The 22,942-nt window shown below is 33.9% G+C and overlaps 1 protein-coding gene across 1 annotated transcript; it reads right to left on the bottom strand.

Moving 5' to 3' along the window:
• Positions 1–12,188: 12,188 nt before the first annotated feature.
• Positions 12,189–22,210, bottom strand: LOC140436020 (nucleoredoxin-like protein 2). Its single transcript, XM_072524730.1, has 2 exons — positions 21,838–22,210; positions 12,189–12,349 (listed from the first exon to the last, which is right to left on the bottom strand). The coding sequence occupies exons 1-2, from the start codon at positions 22,208–22,210 to the stop codon at positions 12,189–12,191; spliced, it is 534 nt and encodes a 177-aa protein (XP_072380831.1).
• Positions 22,211–22,942: the final 732 nt, after the last annotated feature.

Here is a 22,942-nt window from a genome sequence, read left to right as displayed (position 1 = left end):
AATTTAAGACAGACACCTGCAAGCTAAGCGATATGTATTGCAATATTTTAAAATTATGAGAAACTAAAAATAGCTAACATCTGGTTAGATTATACGAGTCGACAATTTGATTTAGAGCTCAACATTTCGGCGAACTAAAAGTCCTCAGACTCACAGAATACATAGCTGCTGTATTATATGACAAACAATATACAGGAGCAGCCTTCCTAGATGTAAAGAAAGCCTTCGACAGAGTGTGGCATGAAGGAATGACATACAAAATAAGAGATTATGGATACAGCGTAGCCATGACGAAACTGATCTCCTCGTACCTAAGCAACTGGAGATTAAGGGTCCAGATAGGACCCGTACTATCTAAACATAGAATACCAGAAGTTAAAGTACCACATGAATCAGTCTTGTCACCCCTCCTGTATAGCATGTATACTGCAATCGCGGCAAAGCATAGGAATGTGGATATGGCTGTAATAAATCTACAGGCGGCACTGGGTACGATAAAAGAATTAAGTATCCAATGAAAAATAGTTATAAATCCAGAGAAGACTTAAGCGGTTATTTTCAAAAATAGAAGAGATAGCCCAGAAGAACAGTTAACAGAGTTAAACAGATTCATCGAGTGGCCAAACAAAGTTAAATACCTAGGAGTCACAATGAATCAAGGTCTAATAGTTACAACACACTTTACCGCCACAGTCCAGAAAACAACAACGGTCAGAGCCGAAATAAGAGGATTCAAAGGAAGAAGCAGCAAATTCATTATAAAAACAAAATTAAGGCTGATAAACAGCATAATACTACCAAGAAATACACATGCATCTCTTGCAACACAAGCCACAGCAACAAAAAGAAGATTCAAGCAGCACACAACAGCTGCCTTAGATAGGCTGAGATAGAAGAGAGAAGATGGATATTAAGGTATGATGTGTACCATACATAGAAGCACAGAAGACCCCAACAGCAAAAATTAGCAAATATATTCTTCTTCTCATGGCGCCGTCTCCTTTCGAAGGTTGGCGATCTCCTTTCGAAGGTTGGCGATCCAAATGGCAATTGTAGTTTTGGAAACTGCTGCTCGAAAGATTTCTGCGGATGAGCGGTCGAACCATCTCCTCAGGTCTTTCAGCCACGAATTCTGGCGTATTCTTACTGATCTTTTGCCCTGTACTTTTTCTTCCAGTATAACTTGAAGTAATTCGTATCTTTCGCCTCTCAAGACATGACCCAAGTACTGCATTTTCTTCTCTTTGATTGTTCTTAGTAATTCTTTTTGTTTACACATGCGTCGAAGTACCTTAACATTAGGAACTCTTTGTACCCATGGAATTCTCAGCATTCGTCTGTATATATACATCTCAAAGGCATCTATTCTTTTTTCTATTTCAGAGTCCATTGTCCAACTTTCACAGCCATACAGTAAGACAGAAAAAACGTAACTTCTGATCATTCGGATTCTAAGCTGCAAACTAAGGTCTGATCTTGTAAAAAATGTTTACATGCTCATGAATGCTTTCCTTGTTGTTCGATTCTTGATAGAATTTCTTTTTTTGGATTACACTGACTATTGATATTTACTCCTAAATATTTTATGGAATTTACTTGTTCTATTATTTGACCCTTGGCATACACATGTACGTTTATTGGTGTCTTTGAAAATACTAAAGTTTTAGTTTTGGAAACGTTTAGATGTAAACCGAACATTTCGCTGTGGTGAACTACCGCATTTATTATATTTTGTAGTTCTTGTGCGTTGCTTGCTATTAAGACGGTATCATCAGCATATCTGATGTTGTCTATGCTGATTCCGTGAATCTTAATTCCGTCTTGGACCTCGTCTAATGCTTCTCTGAATATAGACTCCGATTATAAATTAAACAGTAGCGGTGATAAGACGCAACCCTGTCTTACTTCTCGTCGGATTTGTATATCTTCGGATGTTGTGTACTCTATTTCAATTGTTGCTGTTTGGTGCCAGTATAGTTCTGAGATAATTCGCAAGTCCTGTTCGTCAACTCCAGTTATTCTCAGAATTTCGATCATCTTTTGATGGTTAACGTAGTCAAATGCTTTTCGATAGTCAATAAAACATGCATATACATCTACATTCATATCTCTGCATCGTTGCGTTAACACATTTAAAGCAAAAAGAGCCACTCGTGTTCCCAATCCGTTAGCAAATATATAATAAATTCTAAATAAATTTAGCTCTATCAAAAGAAAAAAAGGGGCTCAACTTTGGCAGGGCAGTGAATTTACTAACGATGATTTTATATGTTTCAAACAGCGCTCAAAAAAATCAAAGCAAGCAATGCAGATCGATGATGTCACTAGAGATAGCGGGAATAGAGAATTGGGACGGGGTAAAGTGATTCCTATTTACACGAGTTAATCCTTCTTCATTCAATGCATTGTATCAACATAATGTCATACTTAAGGGGTGTGCAAGTCTTTTAGGCTGGGTTGAACTACCTGACATATGACGGGCCTCTTAAACTGCGAATATGGGGAGGGTGTGACCTCCTTCGTATTCGCGGACGACCTTGATATGCTGGTGGCGGCACGTGGCAGGAAGGAACTTTTGCTTCAGATTACGCGTGCGTGTGTCCTAGTTGAGCATTGGATGAGCGAGCACGATCTTTCTCTCGCGGAAAATAAGACGGAGGCTGTGGTACTCAGAGGTTACAGAAAGAGAGATAGGGTTGAATTTGTGTGCGCGGGAGCGAGAGTGGCTCCCAAAAAGTACGTCAAGTATCTGGGAGTTACTCTCCACCAAGGTGAGAGTTGGGAAGAATATTTTGGCTATATTTGGGGGGAATATATAATGTCTAATATCGGTGGATCCAAATCAGAAAGGAGAAGGGCGCTTCACGGTGTTGTGCAGTCTGCCGTCCTCTACGGGGCCTTAGTTTGGAGTAAGGCGGTAGAAATACCAACTTACAAGAGGCTCATGGTACGCGTGAGAAGAACTAGTCTTCTGCGGGTAGCATGTGCCTACAGAACTGTGTCAGCTGCCGCTCTGTGGGTTATCACCGGCTGTGTTTCTTTACATGTGCTGGCAGGTTTAAATCGGTCAGTGGCAACAAGAGTGGGAGGCAACACGTGATGTGGCGGAGTGGACAAAGTCACTAATCCCGAACCTTTGAAGCTGGGTGGACTGTGAGCATAGGCAGCTGGATTATTATATGACGCAAATGCTCACAGGCCATGGCTGCTTCCGCAGCTACCTTTTTAGGTTTAGGAGGACTCAGTCCGATCAGTGCTTTACTGTGGTTTCTCGGATACTGTGACACGCACGATGTTGGAGTGTGAGCGTTGGGCAGATGAAAGAGAGAAGTTTGTAAGAGAGTGTAACTGCACAATGTTTGATTCCGTGACAGAAATGGAGGAGAAAATGATAAAGGATGAGTGTCGGATCTAAAAATTTATCAGGGAGCTGCTCTCTACAAAAGAACAAGAGAAGAGGGAACTCACAACAGAATTCTAAAACAAGCGAGTAGCACCTTGGTGGGGTCGGACTGTCGTAGGACGAAATAAGAGTGAATGAGAGACAAACGACGCGAGAGAGATGGCAGCCTCGCTAAGTCTTTGGTGGTTCGCATGGGTGTGATTTTCTCGATGAATGTGTCGGAGAAAGAATGGTAATCGGGTAATAGAAGGGCATCAGAAGAGATGTTTGCCTTAATCGGCCCTTCCATCCTGATGTCTAGTGTGACAGAGGAGAGGTTTTTAGTTGGACGCCGATCGTCTGGGAGTGGTGACGAGACGAAATGTCTAAGGTCTAAATCCCTTAGGCATCTCGCCCTGGCACAGCTTCGTTAGGGTATTAGGAACCCAACACTACCTGTGTGAGTCACAGGTGTCTATATGCAGATTTTCCTTCTTCTCTTTAAAGATGTGAAAAAACGCTGGGTTGAACTATTGCTTGCTTGCTTTATAAAACATACAACATTTCGAAATCCATAAAATTGTGAATGTTATGTTTGTATCTAATTTTTAGTTAACTTTTGTAATATATTCCTGATAAAGTTGAAAAAAAGTTAAAAAAATAAAGTCAACGAAATATCGAACTGATGAAATAAATTAATGTAGTTACAATTTAAGCCATTGACCGCAGTCCCGACATTCTAACACGATTCCTTAGCGTTATGATACATATATATATATATATATATATATATATATATATATATATATATATATAAAGTATTCTTTCTTAAAATTTCTAATCTCGTTTGAAGATAATGAGCATTTCTTCTGATTTTCGCGAAAGAGAGATGAGAAATATTGTTTACATTAATTAGTCGTAAAACAATAGACTGAGAAATTACAGTGACTGTTGCTAATTATAAAAAACTTAAAAAATTCATAAGCGTACTAATACAATGAACAAAAGCCAATAGTGGTACCCAACGAGTGGCATAATATAGAAAAAAATTAACTACTTTAAGGCTTATACGTTTTATTTTTTCAATAGTTTTAACGCGTATGATTCCCGAAAAGCTTGTAAGGTACAGTTTAAGGCCAATAACACACGCAGCGGTTTGACAGAAGCGTTTATCAAGGCGGTTTTCTGGACCAGTGACGCACGTAACGATTTAACCGAAGCTGTTTTCCATTTAATTTAATCAGTTTGTTTAATCAATACGGGAGTTTTCAGTTATTTCAGAAAAACATAGAAAAATTTCGCTTTCAAAATTAGTGTGATTTATTGAAATGAGCGATGAAGAAGAAGAAGAAGTATTAATGTTGACTTTTCTGTACTACTGCTGGAAAATAAAAGGGAAAACTTGGAGGATGTGGATATAATCAATCATTCAAAGAAGAAAAAATAATGGGCACTTTACTAATTTGTTCTTTGAGTTAAGAAGTAATGAGGAGCAATTTTTTAATTTTACTTCTGTCGTCATAACTTCAGAAGCAAAGATGTCGCAAATTTTCTTTTAGCATTGTTTTTGATAATTCTATCACTGTTTTTTGATGTTCTCATGTCCGCTTTCCTTTCTCCCCAATTAATTTATCAATAATCCATCTTTGGCATTTTCAGTCAAAAATATTAAAGAAAAAACAAACAAAAATCCAACAATTGTTAGCAAAACGCTTTCAGAAAACCGATACATGTGATATAGTTGCTGCAATAAAACGCTATAAAACTACTAGTCGGGCCAGTCGGGCTGTTTTTAAAAATGAGCCGGGGAGTCATCCCAACCATCAACCGACTTGGTTACAAAACCGCCAGGCGGCGCGCATTGCTCGGTCTGTCACTACCCATTCACTCAATATAGACAACCTTCCGATTCGATTTTACTTTCGGCAAACGCTTCAATCAAAACCGCCAACGCTTCGATCAAAACCGCCGCGTGTGTCATGGCACTAATCTGGATTAAGATTTAGTAGTATATAAATTACGACTGGGTAAGATCCAAAACGAAAGTCGAGGACATAGCAACAAAAATTGCCAAACTTAAATGGAGCTTCGCGGGCCACACTGCTAGACAAAAAGATCAACGTTGGAATACTACAATACAATTTTGGAGACCTTACGAAAGTAAACGACCAAGAGGAAGACCACATATGAGATGGGTTGATGACATTAAAAGAATAGCCAGAACAAATTGGAAATATCTTGCTCAGGATAGAGACCGATGGAAGGAGTTGGGAGAGGCCTATGTCCAAACATGGACGACAGAAGGCTAAGGAGAAGAAGAAGAAGTATATAAATTTAACACGCTATTTAATTTTTGTATATACTTATTATTTGCTCGTTCATATTTAATTTTTTTTCTGCAAATCCTTGATTATCTAATTTGCATATCATCTAATGTTCACCTTTTCTTTGAAAATTACTTTAAGTTTTTAAATAATACAATCTTCTCCAATATGTGTCTTATATTTAGTAAGATACCTAGAAAGATATAAGTAATTTATACTAGTCTTTTACAAGGCTTCTTCTTTTGTTCAAGCTTCTTTTTACTCATTTAGTTTAATAGATTATCTTTTTGATTTAGGCAGACGTTTTTTCAGTAAGTCTATATTTATTACCTTGATTCAAGTTTTTTTTTTAATTATTTTGCATTAAAAAGGAATTCCAAACTGACCACCGAGACTGTACTGTCCTATTCTATTCTCGTACTGCATTATTCTCTACCCTATTTTATAATACTCTCATGTACTGAATTATTTGGGAGTTTTCATAATATTGTTGCATAATTTTAAGTTTATGTGTTGCCTTAGAAAAAAGAATCTGTTACACCATGAAAAAACGTACAGTAAAACATCTAGAGTAACGTCCAGCAATCCATTTGTATTTGCATTAAATTTGATTTGTAGAAGAAGCCCTAATTTTTTACCTGTGTAAAGATACGTCTATGGTTTTATCAACAATTAGTGATTTGGATGGTCAACAATACACGGCCATCTAGAATGAAGATGTTCTCATAATTATACAACGGAAATGGATGAAACGATGCGATGTATGTGCATTTAGAATTTCTCACACTAAAAACTAGAAATGGACAAACAATGCTTTCGTTAATGTGCATATTGATGGACAATGACCCTTTTTAAATGTTTTTATAAATATGATACAAAAGATTAGTCTCAATAAACAGTTTATTTTCCTGTAAAATTTTTTAAATGTTATAGAAGAAAATTCGTAATCTCCGTTTTAGTAATGATCGATTAATTAAACATTTTAAAAATGCTCATAACAGGTACTAATAAAACATTACGATTACCAATCAAATAAGAATTACTAAGCATAACGAGATGCCCGTTTTTTTTTTTCGTAAAGTACCTACAAGACTAATGAAAAGTTAAAAAATAAACAGTCCTAGAATTTAAAAAAATAATAGTATTGTCCGATATTGAACTCACGTGTCGATAAAGAGTTATTACAGTGCATTCAAAATTTTATTGCCAACCATAAAAAATATTTGTATTGCATTTTTTAACGGATTTTGCTGGAAGAAGTTCTGAAGCTGTCTCTAATGACTTCTTGTCATTAGACACAAAACCATCACTAAAGGTAAAATCATATATGAAGACCGATAGTTAATTAAACGATGATCAGTGGACCTCAAACAGTGGCTTTAAAATTTAATTCCAATCACTCAAGTAAATGATTTAATTTCCTCTATTTTATGTTTAGTAAAAATGTTGACTTTGTTTTATTAAGGGCAAATAAAATGAATATAATACTTATATACAGGGTGTGTGAAAAGAAGTGGATCAAAAAACTGAAAAATACGTGTTTAATATTTTTCAAAAACCTATGGAGTGACTTCAAACACGACCCCCCAACCACACACCCAGATTGGGAAGGGGGCAACTTTAAAATCTTAAATGGGAATCTCCATTTTTTTATTGCATATTTAGATTCCTTATAAAAAAATAAGTCACTTTTATAAGAAACATGTTTCTAATTGTCAAAAGCTGGTACTATAATTGAAAAAAAAAAGAAATCGTGATACCCTAGAAGAATTATAGAAACAGTCATATCTCGACAAATACAATTTTAAATAAAAAACTAAAAAACACGTTTTTAATATTTTTCAAAAATCTATCGAATGGCCCTAAACACGATCCTACACTTCCTCCCATGAGAATCGGTCGGAGGACAACCTTAAAATATCAAAGGGAAAACTACATTTTTTACTGCAGACTTTGTTTTTACAGAAAAAAATAAACAAGTATTATCTGAATTATTTTTTCGATTTGCAATAGATAGTTTTGTAATCACAGAAAATCAGATACAGAACAAGAGTCTGTAAACTAGTATTAATGGTACTAAAAACAGTTTTCTAAAAATATTTGGTAAAGTCAGAATATGAAATAAAAAATGGGTGAGTTTGCCATGTTATGAGAGTTTTTTGTTTTATAGTTGCCGTTAGGTCGTGATGAAGTTTTTCTATGCATAAGGCCAAACAACTTGCCTTTCTTGCTGCGATATCTGCGGATTCATTTCCACTGATCCCCACATGACATGGGGTCCAAATATTGATGTGTCTCTAGTGTGATGTTGATGATAGTTTTATGAGTATGATTTAATGAGTATATGTTATTAATGGACTGAATTAAAGAAAGAGAACCAGTGCATATTGCTAGATATTTGCTATTAGGTACAGTCCTTTCAAGAACTTTAAGGATTCCATATAATTCTGCAGTATGAATACTACAAGTGGGTGGAAGTCGGTGCACAGCTAAGGTTGTATTTTTGGTTGTATTGTAGGTAGCTTTTTGGACCACGGAGGAATATTGGAGGAACTGATGGAAGTGGTTATGATCAGGTCTATATCTGCTAACAAAGATTTTACTAATTGTGAAAGAGGGTACACAGATCTGTCTCTATTTTCAGGAACTTGATGGATAATATTGATTAGTTTGGTAACTGAATTGTTTGGATTTTCGGAAAGAAACTCTAGTGAAATAAGAATATAGTAGAAGCTGCCATCGTATGAAAAAGCGAGGTTCGAAAGAGGTACATGCTTTCAGCGGAACTAAATCTAAATGTACCTAGACATATACGTAAAAATGTCGTTAGTATTGAATTTATAGATTTGCGAGAAATATTGCAGGCGGCCATGTAGAGCATGCTGTCATAATCTAATCTGGAGCAAACAAGAGCTCTAGAGATTCTCAATAAGATTTGTACTTCAGCGCCCCATTGGTGGTGGGCCAGAGTTTTTAAAATTTTTATTCTGTTTAAAAAGTTGCTTTTATTGTTTTCAATGTAATATCTCCATGTAATTCGTGTGTCAAAAGTAACTTCTATAAATTTGTGTTATTCAACAAGTTTGAGTGGGACTCCGTTTATAACAGCAAAATGGGAACTATATCTTCTACTAAATTGGATAACTCTACATTTGGATGGTGAAAATTTGAAACCAATGTTTCTCGACTAATTATAAATCCTATCTGATGCATTCTGAAGTAAAAAACATGTAGTTTTAGTGACTTTTCCTTGACAAAATATTATAACGTCGTCCGCATATACCACATATTTTACTGGGAGATGAAGGAAGGAACCCATGTCATTTGTACTTAGAAAAAACAATGTAGTGTTCAAAACTGAGCCTTGTGGTACACCGTTTTAAAGAGTAAGTGATGCACATGTTTTTTTCATTTATAGCAACTTTAAAGGATTTGTTAGTTAAAAAATTACATATAAATAATAAGATATTTCCGGAACGATTAAATTCTTTAAGTTTTCTAATGATGAAAGTTTTAGATATAGTATCAAAGGCGCTCTCTATATCGAAGGCTTCAGCGACAACACCCCTCTTATTTATTATGGATTGAGAAATTTCTGAATCAATAAGAACCAGATTCATCTAGAAGATTATGCTGCTTCAGGTGCTGACGTTGATTTATCATATTCTCTAATAATTTACAAAGCGTACATGTTATTGAGATGGAAGCCCCAAAGAAAACAGAACAAGGAAGGCCCCGTAAAAGATGGATAGACATAGAGAGGGATCTTAAAACCATGAACATCAGGCAGTGGCGAAGGAAAGTATCCGACAGGGCAGAATGGAAGAAAATTGTTAAGCAGGCCAAGACTCACAAAGGGTTGTAGCGCCATTAGAAGAAGAAGAAGACATGTTAATGAGATTGGTCTAAAAGAGTTTGGAGAGTTTGAAAAGCAATCAGTTTTTTTAATAGATATAATAATTGATTGTCGCCAGAGGGCAGGTAAATCTTGATTACACCATATCAAATTATAAAGTTCTGGTGAAGATTTTTAAGAAAAATTGACGAAATGTTATCAGAATCTGATGCTGAATTTCTTGTAAAAGAGATGACTAAATTTTTTTTTTTTCGGTAAAAGGAAAATTGATTTGATTCGACTTATCTCAAGAGGCTTATAAAGCAAGAGGTGTATTATTCTTTGTGTACGGAATGGAAAAGTTGGCTTAGGTTTTGTCATAGAAGTGTTGTACAAGTATGTTAGTTATTTGTTGATCGTCTGTAACAACATTGTCTTTATGAATTATTTCAGGTATCAAAGATATTTGTATTTACACCCTTCATCTCTCTGATTCTTGCCCATACTAGCGCAGGAGGGGAATCTATAGAAATAGAACTCACAAAGTTTGACTACGATGCTTTTTTGCTCTATTTTGTGAGATTTTTAATTCTGCAGGATTTGCGGTACTTATTCAGGACCTTTTTGCATTCTTTGGTAGCTATTTTACATGAGTTATTCCACCAAGGAACAGTTTTCCTTGAGGAATTTATGACATATTTACCTATGCATTGGTCAGCTGCAGAGATACGGCAATCCGTAAATTGCATTACAGATTCATCAATGTTGTTTTCAAATGTAATTTCATCCATTAAGTACTTGAGAGTTTCACTAAAAGAAATCCCGGTTTGCTTGAAAAATTTTCCATTTTTCACAAACATTGGTTTTGAGTGAACTAGTGCAAATAAGAATTGGAAAGTGATTATTACCTTAAAAATGTTGAAGGGTATTCCAGTGAAAGAGAGGAGCGATTTTGGGATCACAAAAACTCAAGTCTATAGAGAAAAACCTTCCGGATTGTATATAAAAATATGTAGAGTTTCCAAGGTTTCAAAAGTTAATATTGGTATTAATTTTTCCTCGGCTAAATGTTCGTTTAGATCCCCATAGTGTGTTGTGGGCATTGAAATCTCCAACTAAGATAAAAATAACGGGGAATTGTTGGGTAAGATCGGATAGTTCGGAGCTCTGTATGTTAAAGAAAGGGGGAATGTATATATTACAAATGACTTTTTTATTGGGACAACAGGCAGTTATCAACCAAGACAACTCTTGGTAATATATATCTTTGGATATAAAGATGGAAGTTCCGCTACTTTTACGTAAATTTCTAGTTCTAATTTAGTTGTAACCAACAAAATGTTTTAAGGAAGAATTATGAGAAGTGGTAAAATTGGTTTCCTGTAAACAAAGTAAATCGGGAGAGTGATCAGATATAAGAGATTGCAGATGCTCTAGGCGACGGTAAAAACCATCGCATTTCCACTGTATTAACCTGACGAAGTGGTAGATAATGTTAATATCAATGGGACGATTTTTGGTATAGTGTGGATATTTCAGATGGATCAGAATTGTAATCATCATTGCTCGGTTCTTGGAAGATATTAGAGCTTAGCGAGTTTTCGGTTTCATCTAAGTCATTGTTTAATTTATTATTAAGTTTTTTGGTTAAGCGAGTTATTCTTTTCATCACAGATTTTTCTGTAAAACAACAGTCTAATAGTTGTAAATTAGAAACTAGTGTTGTGACATTATTTGTGAATTTTATTGCCTCTGTATACGGGTCACTACAACCGAAAGTATTTTCTATAAATGCAATCATGTTATTAGAAGGAATGCAGAAGATTTCGGGGGATATCCTTAATATCATATATAGAGGGATATCCTTAATAGACTGTTTTGCAGTTTAAGTGAGAGCGTTTTGCAAAGTAGATCACACCCTTCGTTTCTTTTTTGGTTTTTTTGGTATTTGTTTTAGAAGGAGGTATCATATCAGAACTAGTTCTGGAGTTACTATCGGTATAACTGGTTTAAACTTTAGAGTATATTCGTTTATTTATAGAGGTAAAAGGTACAATTTGTTGATCTAGTTCCGTTGTGTTTTAAGTAAGTTCTACATTGCAGTCTTCAGTATTTTGTTAATTGTTTGTAGAACGTATACTAGTGTCTTTGGATATTGTTGATTGTTCTATTGTTATTACACTAGTTTGGGAAGAAATCGGACAGTTTGCGGCAATGTGGCTGATCTGCTTACAGATAAAGCATTTCATTTTGTCCGTCGATAGGAAAATACCATTTTCATTACCATCAAATGGGATTACTTATAAGGTTAAGGCTATTAAGGATAAGGTTTGGAGTTCGAAATTGTCTTGATAAGTAAAGATATATACCTAAAACTTAAAATATGGGAACATTCATTACCAGGTATTCCTGCTCTTAAAAATATAACTGGAGATGCTAGTTAAAAACCAAGATTTTTGATAGCATGCTCTACAAGATCGTATCATAGAGTCACTATCGTCATCGTGTCAATCAGTCTACGTACATTCATGATGGGGTTCCTTACTGTCAGCGTTGGATGCGATTTTAAAAGGATATCAACAAGGTCTGAATTTGTTAGGTATATATAGATTCGATTATTGTATATCATGGTAGCAAAAGATATATATTAAGGACCAACAGCGTCATCTGCTGCGTTCACATAGTCGAATAGCTTAAGATTTTCAGCTGCATGCATCACTATAGCTTGATTCTTGTTTGGAAAATATGACTTAGGAGTCGATTTCACTACAGAAACATATGGGGGAGTTTGGCTTGAATTATTATTAACTGTATTTTGAGACATCGTGTAGAATTAGAAACTATTGAAGATCTGTTCAATGTATTGTCGCCCTTGTTGTCAAAAGCAGACAAATGTTAGCACTAATATTATTTGATTTTAACTACGATCAAATTAATTTTTAACCACAATTCCGTTATATGCCCAAGCCACTGGTGGACAGGATTAGTTTTTCGCTAATTATTTGCACCAAAAAATATAAATAAATATTTTAATACATACGTTAAATTCTATACGTTTATAACAATAACTATAACTATGTTTTATTATTAGCACTACGGTTTATAAAGATAACAGAGCGAAGCACAAAAAGATGTTTACTCGCTTAAGCCAAAGCTCGAAATCCTTGAAGAATTTAAAATTACAGATGCAACTGAAAGAAGACTGGCTAGAGACGTGGTGTTTTCGAAAAATTTAAAAATGAAATCTCATGGATACAACAGGTAACATACTAAGAAATAAAAACTAAGAGTTAATACGATGGGTTATACAAGGGAACGCGACAGGAGAAAAGAAGACCGGGGAAACGACTCATGTCTTGTTTAAAAAATTTACAACATAGCAATAAAACTTTTCAGAACTGTTTTAGACAGAGTAAAATGGACCGTGATGATATTTTATGTCCTTAAAGATAACACACTAAGGAAAATAAGAAGAACTTTCTGAAAGAAAATAATAGAGAATTGTAACATTTATTACTTTCCTCCTTGCCCCCATATATATAATTGTAAGGTGGTCGGCACTATTTGATATGCAAAATCGACTATAAACGTGTGAATATGTCATTAGCTAAACTCTCTGTTATACGCAATAGGCGGTCTTCTTGTAAATGCACACCCAATGCAAGTTTTTCGAAATAAAAAAAGTAACTTCTAGAGAAAGTTACATAGATCCTGTTGCGAATATTTCACTACAACATACAGTTCAGATACTTGCGAGCATAAATGATTTAAACACGTAACATATTATATGGGAATATTATATGATGTACATATTTTAAAGACTCTATGCATAAATGAAAACATAACATTATAACAGCAAAAAATCATTAAAAGTAAAGTCAACGAGTTATTATTATGTAATAAATAAAAAATTTGTGTATTAAAAAGTAAAAATATGAATCTAAAAAAATTAGAGGATATAACAAAAATGTAGAATACAAAGTAGTATAAGTACTGTATAAAGCAGTATAAGTACATACTGTATAAATAACCAAGAAGGACACGCAGCGAAAATAAGTAACTTAAGAGAATAACTTGACAAAATGGTAAGGTAATAGAAAATATATAATTAAAGTCATATCCATTAAAGTCAAGTCCATTATCAGTAGTAATATCTCTAGGACATTGATAACAGACGAGATAATTTCATGACAATCGAAAGCTCGTTCCTTGGTAACAGCACGAAGCCGAAGGCTAAGTGCTGTTACCAAGCAACGAGCTTGAGAAATTTGTCATGAAATTATGAGGCATTCATCAATGTCCGAGGGATATTCGGCGGATAATTTTTCGAAAAAAAAATCATAACTCAACATAACGAAACATTTATTTATTAAAAGTACAGTTAGTGAAAATACAATTATTAAAATTTATACTTTGAACATTCTCATTGCCGAAACGTGACATTTTGAAATTTATTTGGATGAAGTTGTCAAACTCGATCGTGTTGTCATAGGGATTGAAAATTGCACTGAATGCAATTATCAGTCTAATGTTGACATGATTGGGTGAAATTGTTCCACATGACACAAAATGACGAAATTTGAATGGTTGTTAGAACAGTCGAAAAATTATCAGTGTATTTACCAGGTGTACATGAGTCAAGCCATTCAATATTGGGTAAAACCCTTTACAATGGTACAAAATTTGTTATTTGTTACATGTTTGCTAAAAATATGCTGTGATGTTTAACGGCGATTACACTTTCATCCAAAATAATGAGTGTCATAAAAGAAAGTATACATTTTCGTTCAAGCCCATAAAATTGAGGTATATAAGTTCGTCCAAAGGGTCAGGGAAATTTTCGTAATGCTTTTCGAAGAAGCAATTAATATTAAATATATAAATATGTACAAATCTTCGAGTTTATTCATTTGTGAAAATATATAAAGTGTTTATATTGCTATAGTCTTGAATTGTGTTATGAAAATCATTTATTCTTGAAACGTTATGGAGAATTTTGATAAACGTATGGTGGTGAAAAAAAGTGCAACGAAGAGGTGCTTCTCTTTTATTCGTGAATAACTATAAATTCAATTTTGCCGAAAAGTTAAAAAGTGATGAATCACGCTGGAGACGTCGTACCAAAGGTTGTAACGCTGCCGTCTACACAATTGTAGTAATTTCTAGACAAAACTTAAATCATTCTCATGTAAGTCTGAAGGCCAACTGCATTCAACAGCAGTTTGTAAGAGTAGCATCTAAGCGTAAAGCTGCAGAAGCTATAAGTACTCAACCCAGGAAAATTTTACATCGCATTTTATGTAAAGAAGAAAATACCAATTTAACTATTATGAATTTAAAATCAATGAAACGGAGTATTTAATGTAAGAAGAAAATTACTTCCAGTTTTACCAAAAACGTTAGAAGAAGTACTGGAATCCTTGGAAAAATTAGAGGACCCTCTTATCACGTCTAGAAATGAAAACTTTTTATTGGTAAATGATAAGAGTGCAAAATTGACTATTATATCTTGTGAGACAAATCTCAGACATTTATGTAAGTGTTCTAGAATATATGGATGGTACATTTAAATATTGCCCAAAATTCTATTATCAAATGTTTACAATTCACATTTAGTTTCCATTCACACATATCACAGTTTACATTCCACTAGTATTTTGTTTATTGCCAGATAAATTATCATCTACATATGAAACATGTTTCAAATTGATAAGGACCAAATGTTCAGAGCTAACTTTAAATTTTCTTCCAAAAGATATTGTCATTGATTTTAAAAAATCAATTCTTAAGGCTGTTAAATCAGTTTCGGGTCAATCTAAAATAATCTGATGTAGATTCCATCTTTTGCAGGCTTGGTGGCGTAAAATTCAAGAACTTGGCTTAACAAATGATTACAAAAATAGAACTGAAGTGGGAAAGTGAATTGGTCATTGCTTTGGTCTTCTTTTTCTAGATCACCCAGAAATCGGTGATTGTTTAGTTTCTGATCTGATCAAAATTATGCCCGAAAGTGTCGAACTAAATGCTTTTGTTGATTATTTGGATGAGACATATGTTGATGAAAACTCAACATTTCCACCGATACTCTGGGCTGCAAAATCATCAGAAACTACGAGAACAACCAATACATGTGAATCTTTCCATTCACATTTACATAAATCCTTTAATACATACCATCCGAATATATTCGTGTTTTTAGACGCTCTCAATCAATATTAAAATGAGATCGACATTAGAATTCTAAGTAATCATAAATGTAACAGACCTGTGTAAGTCTATTATTATTTGCTATTTATATTGTAAGTTGTAAATGAAATTCACTAATCTAAGATAATAAATTTTATAACGCAGAAAGAAAACCTTGTTTTTTTTTATTATGGGATTGATCCCCGCGGAGCGCGACCCTTGGACGAAAGTGTATATGCAAATATATTTGACTTGGACAAAAGTGTTATTTCTTCAGGTAAAAATTTAATGTAAAACTAAACTCATTACGATATTCCGGACGAAAGTGTATCTGCTCATGTTTAAGTTTTTAACAGAAACTCTGTATGGCAACGTAAGACTCCCAATGGGGGCTGCTGTTGACACTAAGACAATGTCTCTGTATCGGCTCTGGATGGCATTATTTATTCCACGTTGATTTATTACCACAATTAACAGAATTAAATTTGGAAACTCTATCCTTAACATTTTTTTTTAATTTATAGTATATCAACTAACAAATAATATGCATTTGTATTTGTAACACTGCTGTAAAAAAGGAGGTATTAAACGTATCGTTTTCAAGTGTTTCAAGCATATAGATAAATCAAAACCATCTTTTAAGTTTAAATATTTCTGTTCCTTTAAAATAATGTATATTTATTAAAACGGAAAAGTTTAGAGTGTCCGATTAACTTTTTTGTATAAATTGATCTTAATTTGTAATAGATTAGCTTCGTTATTGATTGTCTTTTCCCCTTTGTTACTTTACCTACCTTACGTTGTCCAAGTCTAGTTTAAAAAAAATGTCCTGGCAAATATCCGAATGGGAGATCCCATGGGAGATATTTATTTTAGTTTTTTCTATGGTTATATAAGAGTGCAGATAAAAGTGACCACATGTGATGTTTTTTTTATATATAATTTACATATATGACTGGCTCTATGGCTAACAGTCATAGTTGCTTGCTAAAAAAAGAAAGTAATTGGTCGATAAATTTGATTAGTTGAGTGGCAAATCCGGATTTTGCATAGGTATTACCTATGAGTGCTTTTAAGACCTCGACCAATTTTGCTATATTTTATTTTACGTTAAGAACGAAAAGTTTGGCTTATGCAGATCAGTGTTTCCAAAACTCTCAGGTACGTATTGCTACTAAACTACCGATATAAAGTCATTCTAATGAGCCGTATTCAGCACTGTGTAGATGTAGTTAACTTGGTTTGACTAATAAGCGGATACTTATAGTTGAATACAGAATAATGCATTATAAATACTTGTTTCTTTAATAGACAGATATAAGTATGTAATTATTATATAGGTCTGATAAAAATAGGTAAATGTTACTATCGTTTAACATTACATATTTATTAACGCTTTAGATAAGATTTAACTAAAAGATAAAAAAACAAGTGCAATTCTTATTTAATTTGCAAGTAAAAGATAACTACTTACAACAATAAAATAACAACAATTACTTACATACAAATTTTTCCTTGTATACAACATGCACTCAAGTTAAAAAGGATGATATATTATTTGAAGATATTTGGACTTTTTTCTAATTTTCACTTTTTGTCGGACTATCACATATACTTTTTAGATTTGGCACTTTGTTTCCGCCGATTTTCACACTACATAACATAATTTACTCACTGAATATTAATATCATCCTAGCCTTTTCTATTGTCGCTATTACTGTCATCGCTAATGTTGTAATCGTCAACCGTCACATTTATTACCACAGGATCAATATCGTTCATCAATCCATCAGTAATCCAAAATTATTGCAGTTTTTCCAGTTGTCTTAATTTAATTAATTCATTCTTATTTTAGTTCCATTAATTTCTTATTAATTGTTCCACTGTGGCGGTCTTAAACTCTGCGTTGTGTGAGCCAATATGCCTTTTGACTTGACTCTATACCTTTTCAATTGGATTCAACTCACAATGGTGTGAAAGTAGTCTCAGTCTTTTAAGTTTCATCCAAATAAACGGCGGTGTATCCTCGGGAACGAAGTTTTTTATCTCACACAAATATTTATGTGTCCACTTCAGAATATCGGGCCGTTCCATCATGGTCGACTTTAGTCCTCGTTTGCAAAAAACAAACTTTATTTCGTGTAGTATGCTCTATATTATTGTGCGTGACATGTTTGCTAAATCTTTGTCTTTTGTAAATAGTGCAAAAACTTTGTTCAATCTCGGCGGTAAATTAAAAAAAAACTTTGCACGATGGCGCGGAACCGCGTATGAACTACTGCGTCGTAAGTGACCTTTTTGTTGTTCACTCTACTCTTGGTACGTTTTCTTGTTTTTTTACGGGTCTTCCTTTGTTTAGTCCTTCTTCCGCAGCTTCCTTGCGTATTTTAAAAATAATACTAGAACCTACTACCGTCACAACACTTAATTTATCGAATAACTTCTAACACTTTCAACACTCTTTAAATTTAGAGAGCAATTAAATACATTTAAAATGATTTGTTTTGCACATATATCCAAGATATTCCCTTGGCTTAATTTTCCAATTTACGAAGATAATTAGTTTCTAATGACCATGATTCTAATGGCATGTTGTATTCTTACCGAAAAACAACTGGTTAGTTACGTTAGAAAACATTCATTTTAATTCATTTTGTGGAAAAGAAAATACAAATACAACCCTGAATCGTGCTTGTGCTCGTCGTGGCATAGGCGCGCTTCTATTGTTCATAAGAAATACGTAGCCCTATTTACGCAACGGTCCATTCTTAACGTGAAACGCTCTACTTCTTCTTAGGGTGCCTGTCTGTTCCGAACGTTGGCGATCATTCTGGCTATGATGACTTTGTTGGTTGCTCTACAAAATAGCTGTGTTGAGGTATTTTTGTACCATGCTCTCAGGTAGGATATTCTTTTTCGTCCTGGGGCCCTTTTTCCTTTAATTTTACCTTGCAAAATGCATTGAAGTAGCTCATATCTGCCTTGATTTCTCATTATATGTCCCAAGTACTGCAGCTTACGTCTCTTCACTGACCAAACCGCAGTTGTGTTCATCCTCCGCAGTACTTCTTCATTGGTAACTTTGTCTGTCCATGGTATCTTCAGGATCCTTCTGTATGACCATAGCTCAAAAGCCTGAAGTTTTGATAGAGTTTCCGCCTTTAATGTCCACGTTTCTACTCCGTACAAAAGCACTAAGTACACATAACATTTAAGGAGCCTTATTTTTGTTTCTAGGGTGAGGTCAAAGCTCTTGAACACAGAACTCATAGTCAAGAAGTCACGCTCTACAGTCTTCGTATTGTTTTTAAAAAATTTGCAAGCCAGGTTTTTGATTATTTTCGACACTTAAGATAGGTTTGAGGGGGACGCCAATTAAAAATGAGACTTTGCTAATAATGATATAGTTTCTATCAATTTGGAAATGTTTTACTTTTGAGTGATCTGGATGGTATTATAAGTGCTACTTAAACATGATTAGATGGAACTCAGAATAGATAGACAACTTACAGAACTCATAGACATAGGCAACAAAATAGGATAGGGCCTACTACGGCCCAACAGAGGCACACACAGGCTACTCGAAATAGTGGAGATAAAAGTACTGAGAAGCATTACAGGAAATACGCTGAGACATCGAAAGAGGGGTGAAGATGGAAAAAAAAATGTAAGTATATAAACAAGTGGAGACTAAAAGAAAAGTAATGGAATAACCACATAAGCAGAATGTGGCAACAAGAAACAGCAAGAGGTAAATCACCAATCTAGAAGAAGTATCTGACAGCCGTGCAAAAATGGACTGAAAACCTCCCATATAGGTAACAATTTGTCAATGAAGGAAGAAGTTTGTTTAATAGAAACTTTTCTTTCTGGCTCGATGTTTGCAAGTGTAAGTTTAACCAATGTGTGATCTTTTTGTAATAAAAAAACTGTATGAATACTACATTGCTGATTTAAAAACGTATATCTTAAAGTTGCACATTTGTCCAAATTCAAATAACAAAAAATAAACACTGGTAACAGCGCACAAAAAGGTAGAAAAGCAACTTCTACGGTAGACAAAAACAAATATGAAGATTCTTAAGAAACCGACGGAAAGAAATAGCAGAGTTGAAAGAAAACAATATCATACCAGCAAACGAATGGGAAAGATACCCGACGGAACTCTTTAAAGTCAAGAAAAATAATAATCAACAAAATAGCGTACCTGAATTAAGACACGAAATAAAAATCAGTTTTCAGGAAGTAGAGATAACCATAAATTTACTAACTACTTAAAAATTACTTAACTACTTAAAAATAGGAAGTCACCAGGACCAGGCGGAATAACCAGTGAGCTTTTAAAATACGAAGGAGAAAGTATAACCCCAGAGATGACAAAACTTAAATAACTTGATTAACTAAGTAACTAAGATACAAAAACTTATATTGCACTGCAAGATATCAGACGCATGGAGAAACAGCATAATGATTACCAATTTTCAAGAAAGGAGATAAAGACCTCAACAATTATAGAGGTATAAATCTACTAAACACTTCACTTAACCTTACCACAAAAGTCCTAACAGAATCAATAAACTAACAACTTTATCAGATGAACAACAAGGATTCAGATCCGGAAGATCCTGCTTATACGCCGTATTTCTACTAAGACAAAAATCATAGACAGATCACAGAAAAGGCCATCGAGTACAATAAACCATCAAATCTATGTGTTATAGTGCTGACAAAGGCATTCGATCGCATCCAAGTCGAAGACGTAATACACCTACTGTATAAAAGAAACATACCAATCAATATTATACAAACTATCGAAAACATCTACTTCCATAATCGAACACAGGCAAAGACAAAAGGACAACTAACACAGTGTATATCAGTACAAAGCAGAGTTAGACAGGGTGACTCGTTAAGACCACTTCTCTTTAATATAATAATGTACGAAATAATACAAGCAGTACGTAAAGGACATGGTTACAGAATGGGGAACAAAAAAATCTAAATATTATGTTATGCAGACGACGCCGTATTAATCGCTGAGTTAGAAGACGAGCTCCAAAGATTAACACACATCTCCAATACAACAGCTAAGAAATACAATCTGATAATATCAACAGAAAAAACCAAATGTATGCCAACATCTAAATATCCACTAAGATGTAAAATAAAAATTGATGGAAACATAATAAAGCACAAGCAGGAAACAAGGTTTAAATATCTGGGAATATATATAACTAGTTACGGAGATGTTGAAGTAGAAGTACGACAACAAAGTTTAAAAGGAAGTAAAGCGGCGGAATCTCTTAACGACACAATCTGGATGAACAAACACCTAAGACAAGACACAACAACAAGAATCTATAAAGCAGCAATTAGACCTATATTAACATACACGGCGGAGACAAGATCTGACACATCTAAAGAAGACGACTACTAGAAACAATAGAGATGAAATTACTTTGACGAATATCAGGGAAAAGTCTGTTAGATAGAGAGAGAAGCGAAAACGTAAGAAAAACATGCTATATAGAAGACATAAACGGATGGGTGACAAAACGGAAACAGGAGTAAAACGAACACATTAGTAGAATGGAAGAGAATAGGATAGTACGAATAGCACTAGATAAGTCACCAAATGGACGAAGAAGTATTGGCAGACCAAGAAAAAGATGGTGCGATAATTTAAACAATTTAGGAGGCTAGTATTGAATAAGAAACAAGGTTTAAAGCCTACATATAAGAAGGAAGAAGAAGATGAAGAAGAAGAACTATAATAAATAGTATATACCTACATTAGATTCGGAGTCCTTATAAGTTATGATCAAAATGAGTTACGTGCTAGAGTTCACTTGTGGAAAACTAAAAGTGATGCGAATTATATAATTACTTGAAAGCACTATTTATATAGTAATCTTGGATTATATTCTAACAACTCTATAAATGTTCTAATTGTATTAAATATTCTGATAGTCCTAAAATTAACTTACACAAACAATAATTTTATGTTACTTTATACATTTATTATTACTATTTATGAATATTTTATTTTTGAACGTAATCAGTCCAAGTCACCAACACATTATTTCCTAATTTTTCCAACTCTCGCTTACCTTTTGCTGATATTATTGTTCCATCTTTTTTAACTACAACCAGCTGTGGCATAGAGGTGACATCATATCTATATCTTAGTTCTACAGAAATGTCGTTTTCAAAAGGAATAGCACACCACGGCCCCTGCTCAGCGATACCCTCTTCATACGATTCAAGTGTTGTATCTGCAGATACATAAATAATTTCCATTCCTATATTTTTCTTTAAATTCTCTGCATACAATTCTTTCAATAACCGAATAAGCTCTTCTGCGTTCTTTACACATGAGGCTGAAAAGAAAAATATAAATATTTTCACATTTTTTAAATACACATGCCATTCTACTACAGTTCCATCAGGTTTTTTAATCATTTGATCTTCTAGTATATCCATAATTTTCCTAAACAATGTATAGACTATTTTGTGAATATGACATCTATCAAGGAAAAATCATTTTATTGAGTTTAAATTTTTGTATAAATTAAAGCAATGTTTCTCAACCTGTGGGGTGCCAGCATATCAAAAGAAACAGAACGATAAATAATAATAATAAAAAAAAACAATTCAGTGAAAGAAAACCATAATGATGTTCATTCTGACATTACATAAAATTTAGTAAGTTCAATACAGGTTTTAACTAATATACCTACTGTTTATTTATAAATATAATTTAATTAGCCAGTACTGTCAAATGCCAAATAAAACTAATAATATACTTCAAACATTAAATGAATCGGTGTAAACAAAAACGTTCCAAGTCATTTTTTATCATTTTTGACATTTTGATGGAAAATTGTTCTGTGAACAGAATTGCATCTTTTGGTTCAAAAACAAGTCCGTACTCTCAATGCATGTTAAATAGAAAGCTGAAATATATTATTTTAAACTGAAAGATGGCTAATTGGCTCTGCCAAAGCCATTTTTCAGAAAAAAAACTAAAAGTGACTCAGAATGTTTTTGTAGATAACACTATCAACATCTGTGTATGTACTGTATTATTGTGTTCTGTGAGTTCCTCATAAAATTAAATACCCACATGTTTAATTGTCTTTGTGAGGTTAAAGTTGTATTTATCATCATTTTAGTATTCAAAAAATGAAACTAAGTGGACAAGAAATATCGTGA

Source organism: Diabrotica undecimpunctata, chromosome 3, assembly GCF_040954645.1.
Source record: "Diabrotica undecimpunctata isolate CICGRU chromosome 3, icDiaUnde3, whole genome shotgun sequence".
NCBI classification, from domain to species: Eukaryota; Metazoa; Arthropoda; class Insecta; order Coleoptera; family Chrysomelidae; genus Diabrotica; species Diabrotica undecimpunctata.
Note: the sequence above shows the minus strand (reverse complement) of the source record. Positions and strands in the feature narration are given on the sequence as shown.

Excerpts from the sequence above, each read along its gene's own strand:
- LOC140436020 (XM_072524730.1), bottom strand. The coding sequence starts at position 22,210 with ATGGATATACTAGAAGATCAAATGATTAAAAAACCTGATGGAACTGTA. Across the intron at positions 12,350-21,837 it reads AACAATAATATCAGCAAAAG|TTAATAATAATTCAAGCCAA; the intron begins GTAAGCGAGAGT and ends CTCAAAATACAG.